This window comes from Monoraphidium neglectum (assembly GCF_000611645.1).
Source record: "Monoraphidium neglectum strain SAG 48.87 unplaced genomic scaffold scaffold01429, whole genome shotgun sequence".
Lineage (NCBI taxonomy): Eukaryota > Viridiplantae > Chlorophyta > Chlorophyceae > Sphaeropleales > Selenastraceae > Monoraphidium > Monoraphidium neglectum.
In genome coordinates, this window is record NW_014012199.1 from 1 (window position 1) to 14,261 (window position 14,261).

The following is a 14,261-nucleotide window of genomic DNA, read 5'->3' on the forward strand; positions in this document are numbered from 1 at the left end:
AGGTTGTACAGCGCCATGGCGTCACCGCCCTCCGCCGCCACCTGGAACGCGCGGTACGCCGACGCCTCGTCGCGCGCCACGCCGCGCCCCACCAGCCGCCGGTACCCCAGGCGACGCTGGAGACAATCGATATCGGGAGCAGGCAGGCAGGGGTGTGGAGGAGCGGAGTGAGGTGGGGGCGCGTGGTGGAGGGACCGGAACAGGGCCGGGGCCGTGAGGAGGACGAGGGGGCCGGGCCGCGCGCGGATGCAAGCGGCGGCAGGGCCCGCTGGCTGAGGGCGAGCGCATCCCGAGACGCGCTGCGCATGGCCCGCCTCCACAAGCGACCACGCCCTGCAGCCGGCGGCCACGCCGCAGGCCCGCCCTCGCGTCGCACGCCACCCATAACCGTCGCGGGTGCCCTCCTGCTCATCCACACCGTTGCCTTGCCCTCGCCCACACCCTTGCGCGCTGCCCGCCGCTCGACAAGCACCCGGTGCCATGACAGCGCCGCCCTCCCCTCCCCTTGCGCGCACGTCCTCAGCTTGCCACCGCAAAGGCACTGCAACGTGCGTGGGTCCGCACGTCCGCATACCCACGCAAGCGTCGGCGTTTCTGCGCTCCCAGGCCCACCTGTGCCTGCGCGTCCCCCCTGAAAGCTGCGTCCTCCTCCATGCGCACGACATCATCCACGTCGTCCCAATTCAGGTCCACCTGCGGCGCCTGCGCGTCCGCCCAGCGCTCCCGCAGGCGCACGGGCGCGGCGGGCAGATGGAAGTTGCTGCCGTCCTGCGGCGCAGCGCGTTGGGGGCAGGTGGCGGGGATCTAGGTGGGCGGCCATCGGGCTGAGGGCGTTCAAGGCAGAGCTTCACTTGTGGCGGTCCTGTGCAGGGGCCAGCTGCAGGTGTCGCATCCTGATACGATACAAAGTGTACGAGTCGCTGTTTTGGAAGCCGCCAAAGTTCGCTGCCGCAGAGCGCCGCGGCGGCTCCGGAGGAGAGGGGTCGCGTGCCGCCCCGGCGGCGGCGGCCCCGCAAAGCAGGAACCCCTTTGCTGCTTCATGTGGCGGCTGCGCGCGACGCCACCAGAGAGCAACCCGCACGCCCGCGCCTGCCCACCCCCCCCTTGCGCGCGCGGCCGCGAGGGAGGGGCGAGGCGAGCGCAGCGCACCTTCTCCACGCGCGCCGCCACGGCCGCGGCCGCAAGCCGCAGGTGCCGCAGCCCCTCGCCGCAGCTGGGCGCGAGGCCGCGGCCCATGAGGTAGCGGTCCGCCAGCGCCAGGTGCGCCTCGGTGCTGTTCGCAGCCGCCGCGCGCCGCAGCAGCCCCACGACGCCTGCACTTCCGCCACCGCCGCTGCTGCTGCCGCCCTCTGCGTCCCCGAAGAGCTGCGGCGCGGCGCCTAGCGCGGCCAGGAGGTACGTGGCGCGCGCCTCCGCCTGCAGCTCCGCCATCGCGGCGCCCGCCAGCGGCGCGGCGGCGTGCGCGGCGAGCGACGCGTCGAGGCGGGCGCTCAGCAGCCGCAGGCCCGCAGCGGCGGCGGGGATGTCGCGGCGGCCGGCGGGGCCGAGGCCCAGGAGGGACTCGCAGCGCTGCAGCCTGTTGGGCGTGCGCGAGCGGCAGGCGCGGCGGGGCGCGCAGTTTGAGGGGAGGCGGGCGGGGCGCCTGGCGAATGTCGTCAGACGTGAGGCGGCTGCCGGGATCCCTCAGGTCATGGCGGGGCGCTTCGGCGCGCACCTGCTGTGCATGCATAGCCAACCAGATGGCAGGGAATGCTAGCGCAGCGCGCGTGGCCGCGCGGGTTGCACGAGAAAGGAGGTGCATGCGTTCAGCAAGCAAGTAGAGACCTACATGACTGTGGAGCGTTGTGCGGCCTTTGTGTGCTCCAGCGCCGCCACTCCGGCCAGCTCTGGCTGCTGCGCTTGCTGCTGAAGCTGCTGCAGGTTGTCTCGCCATCCATCACCTGCCCCGCCACCGCTTGCGCCGCTCTCAGGGGCGGCTGCATCACGCAGCGAGCCATGAGCACCTGCAGCGCGCGCGGGTGCAGGTGCAGTGCGATCGAGTGATGTGCGCGCCGCAGCATCAACAGCAAAACTGAGAAGCAATACGATCCTGCAACTTACCAATTACCAGACCCCCCGTCCACGTAGCAAGGCACACAACCAGCAGCACGCCCGCTGCCTGCGGTCCGCGCATCACGGCTGTTCGCGCTGCATGCCAAACATATGTTTGTATTCTTTTGTCCTCTAAGCTTGGATGCTTGGGTGGTTAGAACGGTAGATCAAGTGATGACGCTTGTCCCAACGTTTCAACGTGCAAAACAAAGCCAATCATCATACATGACACGGATGATGATGTAGCGGTATACGGTAAAACAAGCGTGCTGGGCGCCAAGTGCGCCGTCCGTCCTGCAGACCGGGTACCTGCAAATGAGCCAAGGTTGAAAAGTGAGTCGCGGACAGCTGGCTGCCATACAAGGAACATGGATGCCACGTCAATCATCAATCCTGCAGTGCCCTTGATGCCACAGGATAGTGTTTGTTCCATCCGCGAAAGGGGTGAGCGCAGTGTCTGAGCCGACGTTGTGTTGCATGTTGGAAGGCTCTGAACAAGATCCCCCCAGCCGGCAATGCGAGCGGTCCGCTGCACTGCCAATTGGACGGCGGCAAGAATGGCATTGCTGCAGAAGGGGCTGGGGAGCGGTCGTGCAGCGACAGCCTGTACAGTGACACCGTGCTGCCAATTAATTAACCACCTGCTCCTGCAGCTCCTGGTGCGGCGGCGGCCTGTAACGCCGTGCTGCCAATCAATCCACCACCTGCTGCTGCAGCCCCTGTCATACATGATGAAGTACAAGGCTGCACGCCCACGCACGCACACAGGCGCACGCGATTACATTTCCACTGGGAGCTGCTTTTGCTTAGAATCAGCGGCCAGCTATATCAGCCAGCTAAATGGATAGCTTTTGACGACCAAGATGGGGCAGGAAGTGGATAAATGGAAAGACAGGGCCCTGCTGTCTTTCTTCGGGGCGAGCGAGGTGGTGGCGAGCTGCAGGCTGACCTCTTTTGTCGTGGTCCATTTCTTCTCAAACAAAGCGTCTTCCCGCTTATTGCCTGTGTCCGGGGTTCTTCGCAGGCAGCTGGCATGGTCACTCGCGCCGAGCGGCGTTCTCATCTCACATTCCGGCGTGGCCCGCCTGCCGCCCCCTCTTCCCGCCCCGCTAGGACAGCGTCGTATCAAGCGCGCCCTTATGACGGGCAGATGGGCAGTGTGGTGATGAAAAAATGATCAACCCCGGTCAGTTGGGTGCTGCTGCATCCTCATCTCACATTCCCTGCCGGACAGCGACACGGAAGCTGGCACCAACGAACAGCAACCGGCTGGGTAAAACAAGGGGCGTGATCGACGTTCGTCTTCAGCTTACTCAAATAGTCATATACGACTTGTACTCGCGGGCAAGGACTGAAGAAAGGCGTTTCTACGCGCTGCACACCCCCCGGCTCCCTCTGCACTTCCAGTGACAAGCCTTTCGTGCACTCTGCGCGTCAGTCTTTGATTGAATATCGGTGTCGGGTTACGGCTACATCGGAAAGCCGATAGTACAGGATGGCCGACTCAATCAGCCAGCTGCTGTCCTTAGCAGCGGGCAATGAGCTCGCGCTCGCATTCGCGGGCGTGGCGGGACTTTTCGGCCTCTACTGGCTCTTGTCAAGCATCAGGTACGTGATACACCTGCGTGGGACGCGCTGCGCCCGAGCCCCAGGCCCGCCGTCACCGGGCGGCACGCGCGTCGCCGTGGCGACACTCGCCATCGCTCAGCGCAGCCCGGGGTTATCCGGCCAGCCCTGACAGCTGCCATGTACAACGTGCATTACAGGCGCCCCATCGGCGACATGGATAAGATTCCCGGGCCCTGGAAAAAGGCATACCCGGTGGTTGGGAACCTGCTCGAGTGCCTGCGCCCCGACTTCCACAAAGTGCTGCTCAAGTGGGCCGACGACCACGGTGAGCTGCCAGCGAGAGGTTTTGTCAGGGGAGAGGTGCACGCCGCTCGCCTGCCTCGTAGGCGAGCGGGGAGCGCACCGCCACCGATTGAGCTTGGCGCGCAACAAGGCAGACAGCGGCGGCCGCATCGGCCACTTTTGAGGCATAACGCTCGACCCCGGGCCCGCCGACGTGACCCCCCGCTGAAAAATAAACTCATCCCGCGGGCCGACCAACGAAGGCGGCGTGGTGCGCCTCAAGTTCCTGTGGAAGGACGCGCTTATCGTGACAGACCCCCAGGCGCTCGCCTCTATCATGGGCCGCGGGGAGGGCGCGCTGGATAAGGCGGCCGGCGTGTACGCGACCATCAACTACATGTGAGCCCCCTCGGCGCGGCCTGCGGCTGTGGTTTATGCTTGTATATATTAAGTCTGCAACACCACAGATTAAAGTAACCTCTGGATGCCGATCGCCGCGGAGCAGCAGCTGCTGGAGGCGTTGCTGCGAGCCGTAATCGCCGACCGCGAGCCGTAATCGCCGACCACGGGCCCGTGGACCGCATCCCCGCAACCGCCGCCGGCCGCCACGCCTGCAACCCCCACTGTCCAGGTGCGACCCCCACGGCGCGCCGAACCTGCTGACGGGCGCCGCGACAGACACCTGGAAGGCGATCCGCCGCGCGGTGGCCGTTTCCTTCAGCACCCAGAACATCAAGGTGCGGCCGGGGGCGCGCGGCGGCGGGCCGTTTCGGCAGAGCACTGTGGCGGCGGCGCGAGCACGGACTCCCGCTCCACAAAGCCAACCGACAGAGTGGACAGGGCACTCGCACGACACAACCACGCCAACAATCCTCCGCCCTCTCGATTGCCGCTTTTTGCTGATCCGCAGAAGAAGTACCCCCTGATCCTCTCGCGCATCAACGAGCTCGTCAGCCGCGTCAGCGCGCAGGGCCCCGACGCGTCCATCGACGTCGACCAGGCGGCGCTGCGGGTGACGCTGGACGTCATTGGGCTCGCGGGCTTTGGGCACGATTACCAATCGGTCAAGCAGGACAAGCCCGCGTACGACCACCTGCTGGTGCGTGGCTTTTTTGCTGGAATGGATCCCTGGTGTTTTACAAGCTTGCCCTGAGCAGAGGGCTTTACAGCTGGCTGGTTTGCGTGTGTACGAAATGGCAGGGGGAAGATGCAGTCGGTGTGAGAGGGACGCCCCTGCAACAATTACTCAAAGTTGCAACTCGCAAGCCACGGAGGCAACAGGCATCCAACCCATCCGACTCACTCTGCACCGCAACGCCCATCCCCACGCAGCGCGTTCTGCCGCGCTGCTTCACGGAGGTGATGCTGCGCGTCGCCAACCCGGCGCGCCAGGCGGTGCCCTCCCTGTTCAAGGGCGGCGACAAGGGTGAGCCCGCCGCCAGCCGCCCGCTGCTTTTTGCCACTTTGCGGCCGGCAACCCAGCCCCCCGCCGCCGGCGCTGCAGCTGTTTCGGCTCGTCCATTCCCAGCAGCCTGTTTCTGCTTGTTTCTGTTCCCGCCGGGGCGCAGCTCGGCCCCGTTTGGCCCCCCAGAAGCCCTGGTATATATGTGGGTGGCCCCCTGAAACCTTGGGCCCCGCCAAATCCCCCAATAATCGACCCGCCAGGCTCCAAGGCTTTTGACATGTTCCAGGCCGAGATGCGCATCCTGCTGGAGGAGATGAAGCGCCGCGGGCCCCCGCCATCGGGCGACCAGGACATCGCGTCGCAGCTGTACCGCGTTATGGCGGAGAACCCCGACGTCAGCGAGGACCGCGTGATGAGCGAGATCGGGATCCTGTTCGTGGAGGGGTTCGAAACGACAGGTGGGCGCCGCGGCCGGAGGCGTCCCGAGATCATCAGCACGGCGGCGACGGCGGCGGCCGCTCGGCTGGATGGGGTCCGCGGGGCGGCGGTGTGTGAAGGTGTAGCGGGGAGGGGTTGTTGAGGCCGTGGCAGCTGACTTGGCCCTGACCGTTGAGCTGCCGCCGCCGTCTTCCGCGTATTGCAGGCCACACCACCGCCTGGACGCTGCTGCACGCGGCCACCAGCCCGGGCGTGCAGGAGCGCGTTGCGGAGGAGCTGGACGCGGCCGGCCTGCTGTCCAAGCCGGGGGCCCCGCCGCCGCGGGAGATGGAGGTGCGCGCGGCCCCGGCTGCCTTGGTGGTATCTCGTGATTGCTGCTGATCGGGGCGCCTTTCATGGTCGTGATCTGCGGGCTCGCGGGGTTGCCTGGGTGCTCTCTGTGTGACCCTGGAAGCTTCTGCAACTTACTGCGCCTCACGCAATCACCCCATAGTCCAGAATTTTGGTGGTCAAAACAAGTCGGCCTGGTCGCTGACACAGCTCCGCCGTCCCCCATAAACGCCTCCCAAAAATGCCGCAGTTTGAGGACCTGAAGAAGCTTCCCTACCTGACCGCGGTCGCCAAGGAGGCCATGCGCATGCTGCCCGTCGTGTCGCTCATGGGCCGCGTGACCGAGAAGACCGTGCGCGTCGGCAAGTACACCGTGCCGCCGGGCGTGGTGGTCGGCACGCCGCTGTACGCGATCCACAACACGAAGCACAATTGGGAGGCGCCGGCGGAGTTCAGGCCAGAGCGGTGGCTGGACGTGCCCGTGGAAACTTATGTCTACAATTCGAAGAGCGGTGGCGCCGCGCCCGCCGACGCGGAGGCGAGCAGCGGCGGCGGCGGCGCGACGAGCAGGCTGGCGGCGGCGGCGGCGGCGAGCAAGGAGGGTATCACCTTCATGCCGTTCAGCGACGGGCCGCGGTCGTGCGTGGGGCAGTCGCTGGCCAAGGCGGAGGTGCTGACGCTGCTCGCCAAGGTGCGCGGCGCCCCTGCCCACTGCCCCCGGTTTTGTTGTCCGGCGCGCCGCGGCCGCTCGACAGCTCTGCGCCTGGCATGGATGGGCAGCACTCTGGACGCCCTCACTGGCGGGCCCGCGACGCCACCCGCCTGCGCCCCAAACCCTCCACATGCACCGCCCCGACACCCAAAACTTCCAGTGTGCACGTCCAGCCACCCTCGATGCGCTGACGTCATCGCCCATACATACCCACCCCCCCACCCAATACCCACCCCCAGATTCTCGGCAGCTTCAAGCTCGAGCTGGCGCCTGAGATGGGCGGCCTGCAGGGTGTCTTGGCTCGCGAGAGCACGCACCTCACTCTGCAGACCTGCGGCACCAAGGGCATCCGCATGCGCATGACCCCGCGCAGCGAGCACGTCGCCGCCGGCGTCGTGTGCGCGCAGCAGGAGTGAATTCGGCCGGCACGGCGGCGGGGTCGATGGCTGCCGATCGCGGGCCCACTCTTCCTAGTTGGGCGGGCAGACAAAACTGATGCGAGGGGCTTGGGGAGGGGGGGTGCCGTGGGCGGCAGCGGCGGGCGTGCGCGCCCTGAGCGCGCGGCCGGCGGGCTCGACCGTTGCCCGTTTCGGGCTTGCGCCGACGCTGACATCAGCGGGCGTCGAGCGTGCGCCTTGCGCGCGAGTGTTTTCCCTTTGACTGCGCGGGTGGGTGCAGAAGTTTGCGCGGGCGGCGACCCCGGTCCGACGGACAGCAATCCAGATACGTCGTGTTTTCCAACAGTCGCGCCGTCCCATCGGCTTCAAAACATCCGAGCCTCTTAGGCCGATCAGCGCAGCCGCCCCCACGCAATAAATGATGATTAGGAAAGGCTGCCAGCGGCTGTGGTCTGTATGGCTGCTGAAACTCTTTTTAATGGCAGCCGGAGGTCGCTGCAATTGCGACAGAGAGCCACCCACAACGCGCCCGTGCGGCCCGCAGAGGGGCCCTCCGATTGCGCGTACTCATGTGCACCACAGTGCCGCCATAGTCTGTCGGCAGGCGTCTGTTTGTCAGGCCCGAGCACCCGAGTGTCGGACGCCCCTAAAAATTGCGGCACTCGCACTGCATGCCCGCAGCCCGGGCACCGATGCGCGCCTGCACACACTATGCAACTGGCGCGAAAGCCGGGATTGCGGCGTGCCTGGACACCACCTGACAGTTTGACCCCCTCATCCGTTAAAATCTTGCAGTTGTGAGCGCTGTGCGCAGCATATGGCGCGCTGGCGTTCCCACGCCCGAGAAACCACTGTGTAATGACCCTGGCTTTGCGCCGTGACAGGCTTGGGATGCTGATGTGGCGCTGGATGGTGCAGCATCTCCTCCTTTCCTCCCGCCGCTTGTCAACCAGAACATATGCTTTGCACCTGGAGCCATGCGTGCCAACTCAAAAGCCACCTCAGCTTACACGACGTAAGGCACAAACAGCTTGGGGGTTCGAAGGCAATAGTCATCGTATTCGGCCCCAAACGCCGCCCGCAGCACCTCGGCCTCCAGCCGCGCGCGGCGCCGGTAGTAAGCGGCGCATATCCAGGCCGCCAGCAGCGCGAAGGGCGCGGAGTGGCAGGCCAGGCAGTAGCCGCAGAACAGGAGCATGTAGGAGCCGTATATGGGGTGCTGCGGTCGAGGGACGTGGGAAGGGGGGGGGCAGGGCAGACGTGGGTCCACTCGTGCAGAGGTCAATCACAAGGGGGGAGTGAGCAAAGGGTGTTTCGAAGACTGGGAACCAGCCTGCAGGTCGCCTGCCAGGTATTCATACATGATTACAAACCAAAGTCTTGGCATCAGGGGCATCCGTCCGTCCTCCGGCAAATCCTGCCCTGGCGCGCGCCAGCAGTGGGAACCACCGCGCCAGCGGCGCGCCGCCCTCGGAGACGAGGCACCAGGCGCCGCCGCCCCACCTGCACCAGCTTGTACGGCCCGTCCTTCACCAGTTGCTTGGGCGCGACCACTCTATCGTACGCCGACCCAAGGGCGTCCGCCGCCCACCAGTTGAGCCGGATCGCAGCCGCGATGCAGGCCGCCCCCAACAGATCGTACAGAGTGAGCCCCGCCGCGCGGTCAAGCGGCGCCGCTGCGGCGATAGATAGGAACCGACGCAGAGGCAGCCAGTGGATTACGGGCATCGCCGCGATGAAGGCGAGCAGCGACGCGGCCCGCGCGGGCCCACGGCGCTGCGCGTCTTCGCGGGCGGGGGCGAGCGGGCCGTGGCGCAGGATGCGACGCACTGAGCCGCTGGCAAAGAATGCGAAATAGGCGGCGAACAGGAGCCACACGCGGGGGGATGAGATGCCGCCCGGGCTCAGCACGGCGGGCGCGAGGATCAGGGCGGCCAGGCCGGCGGCCAGCTGCAGCGCCTGCCGCCGCGCGGCACGCGCCCACTCGCGCTGCGGCGGCGCTGGCTCCCGCGGCGACGCGGCCGGTGGTGGGGCGCCTGCTGCCGCCGCTGCTGCTGCTGCTGTCGCTGTTGTGGGTGCGTCTGCTGCTGCATTGATTTTGCCATCAGTTGTGTGATTGCTGCCTCCAAGCTGCTGCTGCTGCTGCTGTTTCAGGCGCGCCGCAGCCTCCTCGCGCGCCTTGCGCCGCTCCAGGCCCTGAGTCACAAACCAGAAGGCTTCCTCTTCTGACTCGTCAGCGCCCTTGGAGCCTTGAGTGGCGCGTCGTACAGGAGGCGAGCCCCATTTGCACGAATGTCGGCGCGCTGGCAGCACTGCTGCCGCTGATGCAGGGCGCCACATCGGGTGCCGCTGATCGCCGAGCGCTCGGGTGACAGTTGCTGCATCCATGTGCCTGGGCTCGCTTCAGTGGTTTCTGAGCTATTAAGCACATCAAACACATGTAGGGTGTTGATTGTGACACACATGAACGGGCTGCAAGTGCTTGTAGGCTGCAGAGGTGTCGTTTTGACTCGCGTGCTTGGATTGATCGGCCTGGAGTGACAAGTCCAACCCGGAGACGTGCACCATCAAGTACACGCCACGATGCTCTGCTCACGAGTTCCCACTCGGGCCTCGGCTCATGCACACTGTCGGGGGCAGCAAGTTTCCAGGTGTTGCCTGCGACGCACTGTGGTGCTCAGAGCTGTTCCAGCGCGTGATGGCAGCGAAGGACGGTGCGTCTAGTGCGTCTAGTACCTGTCATGGACAATGGGCCGGTGCCAGGGCGGGTGCGCCGCGCCTCCGGACACCAACTGAAGCCGGCCACTCGCACTCGCCGCAGGGCCGCGGCGGCCGGCATGCTGTCGGCGCTGCTGCTGCTCTCCGGCCCGGGTGGTGCGAGCGCGGGGGATGCTGGAATCGGCACGCTGATCGGGCCGGCGCGTGTCGTCGATGGTGGGTCTGCGTTGGTGGGTCTGCGAGGGGCGGCGGTGCAGGACAGTGCGCCGAGCTCGCACGACGCCCGCAGCTCTGTTTGGGCCGCAAATCAGCAGGCGGCTCCCACATAACACGGCGGCAGGTGCGCGCCGCCGTGGTCAACTCGTCGTGCCTCCTCATGCAGCGCCCCGCTGTCCCTGCGGCCCCCCAACCGCACCCGCCGCCGACCGTTGACGCGCGCTTGCGTGCACGCGCACACCCCATGCAGGCGACACGCTATACGTGCAGGGTGAGAAAGTGCGGCTGTATGCAGTGGACGCGCCGGAGAAGGCGCAGTCCTGCAAAAACGCCCAGGTGCGCCGCGCTACCCCTCCCCGACGCGCCTCCGCGCTCGCTGGCCGAGCGGGGATGTCGCGTTTGGGGTTTGCTGTCTGGCGGATCGACGGACAGCACGGGCATCCAGGCGTCGCACAAAGCGCCGCCACGCCCGCGGCGGCCCCGCCCAGCCTGCCTGCACCCGCCCCGCTGCGCATGCTCACTTGTGGGCCGCAGGGCGCGGACTACTCCTGCGGCGTCAACAGCCTGCAGGCGCTGACAGCGCGCGTGGGCACCAGCCAGGTGCGCTGCACCGTCAAGTCCAAAGACCAGTACGGCCGCAACGTGGCCGCCTGCAGCATCCTATCCCCTGGTGGCGCTGAGGACATGGGAGAGTGGCTGGTTTCGAATGGCTATGCGGTTGCATACCGCAGCATCAGCAAGGAGTATGTGCCAGCGGAGGAAAAGGCGCGGGCGGCGAAGCTGGGGATCTGGAGCGGCAGCTTTGAGATGTGAGCTGGGGATGGGGTTGTGGTGCGCGCTCGGCGGTGTGCGTGGTGGGGGGCCAGGCGACGGACAGCTGGTGAAGGGCTTGCGGGGGACGGCTCCTTTGTGTGGGGAGGGGAGGGAGAAGGGGAAGGGTTGTCGGGTTCGAGCATGGGCAAGGGTTTGGCGCTGCCGAGGCAAGCCGCTGATCCAGTTTCGTCGGCACGCGCCCTCTTTGCATCGACGCAGCCGCGCTGCAGTCGCGGGCCCATGAGCCGCCCCGGCGTCCGCCGGCGCCGCGCGCCCTCGGGCCCGCCCGCGCGCCACCAAACATCGACCCCAGGAAGCAAGCGTGCTGACCTGGCGCCCCCCAAACCCCCCAACCCCAAAGGCCCGCCAAGTGGCGGTATCTCCAGCGCCAGGGCAGCATGGATTCGGGCGATTACGTGATCGCCCCTGCGCCCGCCCCCAAGCAGCAGCCGGCGCCCGCGACCCCCGCCGGCAGCTCGCTGGTCGCGCCCGGCCGCTCTTACGCGGACGCGGTCGCGGGCGGCGCTGCCGCCGCGGCGGCGACCAAGGGCGTTGCGGCGGCGCCGGCCAAGCCTGCGGCGGCGCCCAGCGGGTGCGTGATCAAGGGGAACATCAACAGCAAGGGGGAGAAGATCTACCATACGCCAGAGAGCGGCGCCTACGAGCGGGTGAGTCATCGCGTTCATGATATCACTCGCGCTTGCCCTAGGGGCCCTGCCGCAGGCTCCGTGAAGACCTGCCCAACTTGAGTGTTTCATGAAAGCGAGACAAGGGGCTTTGCCCACCTGATTCGCGCATCGCTGCCGGCTAGTGGCGGGCGACGCGGCCGCATTGGCCGCCGCCGACGAGCACGGCTTTTTGAGAGCAACGCAGCGGCCTCTGCGTCGCGAGCGGTGCGCTCGTTAGCTCGATAACCGCCCAAACCACGAGCTCGCAGCTCCTTTGGCCTGACTGTTTGACTGCCACCGTGACAGCTCCCCTGATGCGACTTTGCAACACTGGAAACGTTTGTTGCAACGCAGACTATAGTAGAGCCGGAGAAGGGAGAGCGCTACTTCTGCACGGCTGCAGAGGTGAGGCCGGCTTTGGCTGGGGCGTCGGGCAGGGATCGGGGCTCAAGGCTTGAGGGACGGCGGCGGTCTGGGTCGAGCGGGGTGAAACAACTACACAGGGCCTGTTGGGGGCGCTTGCTTGACTGGCGGCGTTGCTGCAGGAGAAGGAGGCCGCTTGAGCGAGGAAGCCGAAGGGGCAGGGTTCGCGCCCCTGCTGCTGCGGCGCGGCGCTCGTTCGGCATGCGCGCCCGGCGCGGTCGTGTCACAGCGCGGTCAAGTCCGATGCGGCGCACCAATCCGACGTCGCCCCCCGTCCTTGCAGGCCGAGGCGGCCGGCTTCCGGGCAGCCATCAAGTGAATGCGCTGCCGCGGCTCCGCTGTGCTGTGTGGCGGGGCCGCAGGCGTGGCCCCTGCAGGGCGTGCGCAGCGTCCAGGGCTGGGCGGCAGCCTGTGCTGCTCAACTGTGGCGGCCACCCGCCGTGTGCATGGCCTGGGGGGCGCCGACACCCTCAGCAGCAGCTTTCAGCAAGGGTTTAGGGGTCCTGCAAAACCATCGCGATCAAACACGAAAGCAGCAGCCATCTGCGAAGCCCCCTGGCTCTGGCCCCAACCCATCTGCTGCTGGTTTTTGCCCCGGCACACCTCGCTTCATTTTAAATTCAATCCAGGCCTGCGCAGCCCGCCTTCAGATGAGGGGGTCGCCCCGGCGCGGGCCCACGCACTTTATAACGTATGTGCTGCACGGCCCGGCGCGCGTGCTGATGCTGGGCGCGACGTGGCTTTGGAGGGACACCAGTGACCAGCCTGTTGCCAAGGCACGGCGCGCTTACTTGTATAAGATGTTGTTACTCAACGGGGCGAACAGGGATCTGTCAGGTCAGGTCTGTAAGTCGTCGACCCGCAGGGCCGCGGCCGGCGCGAGGGCAGCGGGGGTGCACGAGCGGCGCGCCTCGTCCACGCATCGCCGTGCAGGGCGGCTTTCGCTGTCTGCTGGGGTCTGTTACGGTGAAGCAGTGCGGCCCGCGGCGCGGCGCCCAGAGCCTATTTCAGGATCAAAAATGGGACCAGGCGTGGCGCCGCGGGCCTGACAGATGCCGAACAAGCGGGGAAGCGGGGCGGGCGGGGCAAGCGTGACTTTGTACGGCGACCGAGCGCCGCGTGCACAGGCCGGAGCCACATGCTTGTGCATGTCCGGCAGGCTGATTTGGCGCCAGGGGCGCCGGGGGGCATCTGCTGATGCCCCCCCTCCTTTTCAATTGTGGATCATGGCAGCAGATCATCATGGGTGAGAGGGGCGAAGCGGGGGGCCATTGAGGGGCGGCGCGCGCACAGGCTGCCGGCAGCGGGCGGATGGGGTCGTGGGGGTGCATGCGTCTCGACGCGTGTCTTGCGGCCGGCCGCCGCGCTCCGCGGGGGTGCGCGGCCCGAGGGTGCCGCGTGTGCGAGTGCGCATTGAGGGAAAGGCGCTTGCGGCGGCAGGCAAGCAGGCAGTCCGGTCCGGGCAGTCCGGGACAGGGGATCGGGCGGGAGGCAGGGGCCTGCTTCATGTGTCGCCGCCGGCGCGGCATTCAGGCGTGCGGCGCATTCCCAGTCATGAAGGAAGGACAGGGAAGCATGAGACGCCAACAAAAGATCTGCCAAATAACTCAAGGCACGAAGCAGCGTGGGGCCACTGTGCCAGCATCCAAAGATGTTTCAGAGCCATCCCACCACCTCCGCTCCCGGTGCCGCTTGGCCATGAAGGTCCTTCATCATAACCAGGTCCCGCGTGCGGCTCGAGGGCAATACAAGATCTCAGATCACCGCGGATCTCAGATCACTCGCCCAGATCGCCGCCGAGGAGGCCGCCGGCCCCCACGTCCTCCAGGAGCGCCTGCTCCATGCTGTGCATCGTGGCCAGCCCCGTGCTGCCTGCCGGCGCGGCCCCTGCCGCCGCCCCCGCGCCCGCCGCCCGCGCCTGCGCCTGCTGCAGCGACCCGCTCGTCACGCGCCCGCTGCCGCCGCTGCCGCTGCCGCTGCCCATCAGCGCGGCCGCGAACAGCGTCGTCGGCATCGGCTGGATGCTCTGCAGGCTGCTCCCGTCCCCGAAGAAGAAGTCCGCGTTCGCTATCTCATTTGAGAGCGTCGGGATATCAAGCATCTGGATGGAAGGCACGCCCACCATCCCGTCTTGCGCGCCGCCGCCCTCGCCGCCCGCCGCCGTCGCGGCGCTGCCGCCGCCGCCGCCGCCGCCGCCC

At 67.1% G+C, this 14,261-nt stretch overlaps 5 protein-coding genes across 5 annotated transcripts; 2 read left to right on the top strand and 3 right to left on the bottom strand.

The window, feature by feature from the left end:
* Positions 1-519: 519 nt before the first annotated feature.
* Positions 520-1,725, bottom strand: MNEG_7848 (hypothetical protein; the record flags this gene model as incomplete). Its single annotated transcript, XM_014043675.1, has 3 exons — positions 520-768; positions 1,150-1,576; positions 1,715-1,725. 3 exons carry the CDS (start codon positions 1,723-1,725, stop codon positions 520-522), a joined length of 687 nt encoding a protein of 228 aa, XP_013899129.1.
* A 1,861-nt stretch (positions 1,726-3,586) lies between these two features.
* Positions 3,587-7,243, top strand: MNEG_7849 (NADPH-ferrihemoprotein reductase; the record flags this gene model as incomplete). Its single annotated transcript, XM_014043676.1, has 10 exons — positions 3,587-3,699; positions 3,858-3,985; positions 4,206-4,341; positions 4,574-4,679; positions 4,853-5,041; positions 5,275-5,368; positions 5,608-5,805; positions 5,991-6,118; positions 6,366-6,806; positions 7,067-7,243. 10 exons carry the CDS (start codon positions 3,587-3,589, stop codon positions 7,241-7,243), a joined length of 1,710 nt encoding a protein of 569 aa, XP_013899130.1.
* Positions 7,244-8,231: 988 nt separating this feature from the next.
* MNEG_7850 (hypothetical protein) lies at positions 8,232-9,613 on the bottom strand (the record flags this gene model as incomplete). The annotated part of the gene is made up of 2 exons (XM_014043677.1): positions 8,232-8,444; positions 8,729-9,613. The coding sequence occupies 2 exons, from the start codon at positions 9,611-9,613 to the stop codon at positions 8,232-8,234; spliced, it is 1,098 nt and encodes a 365-aa protein (XP_013899131.1).
* Positions 9,614-9,966: 353 nt separating this feature from the next.
* MNEG_7851 (Succinoglycan biosynthesis protein exoI) lies at positions 9,967-12,382 on the top strand (the record flags this gene model as incomplete). The annotated part of the gene is made up of 6 exons (XM_014043678.1): positions 9,967-10,159; positions 10,410-10,495; positions 10,694-10,968; positions 11,334-11,640; positions 11,995-12,045; positions 12,347-12,382. The coding sequence occupies 6 exons, from the start codon at positions 9,967-9,969 to the stop codon at positions 12,380-12,382; spliced, it is 948 nt and encodes a 315-aa protein (XP_013899132.1).
* Positions 12,383-13,840: 1,458 nt separating this feature from the next.
* On the bottom strand, positions 13,841-14,164 carry MNEG_7852 (hypothetical protein; the record flags this gene model as incomplete). Its single annotated transcript, XM_014043679.1, has 1 exon — positions 13,841-14,164. The coding sequence occupies one exon, from the start codon at positions 14,162-14,164 to the stop codon at positions 13,841-13,843; it is 324 nt and encodes a 107-aa protein (XP_013899133.1).
* Between the last annotated feature and the right edge of the window lie 97 nt (positions 14,165-14,261).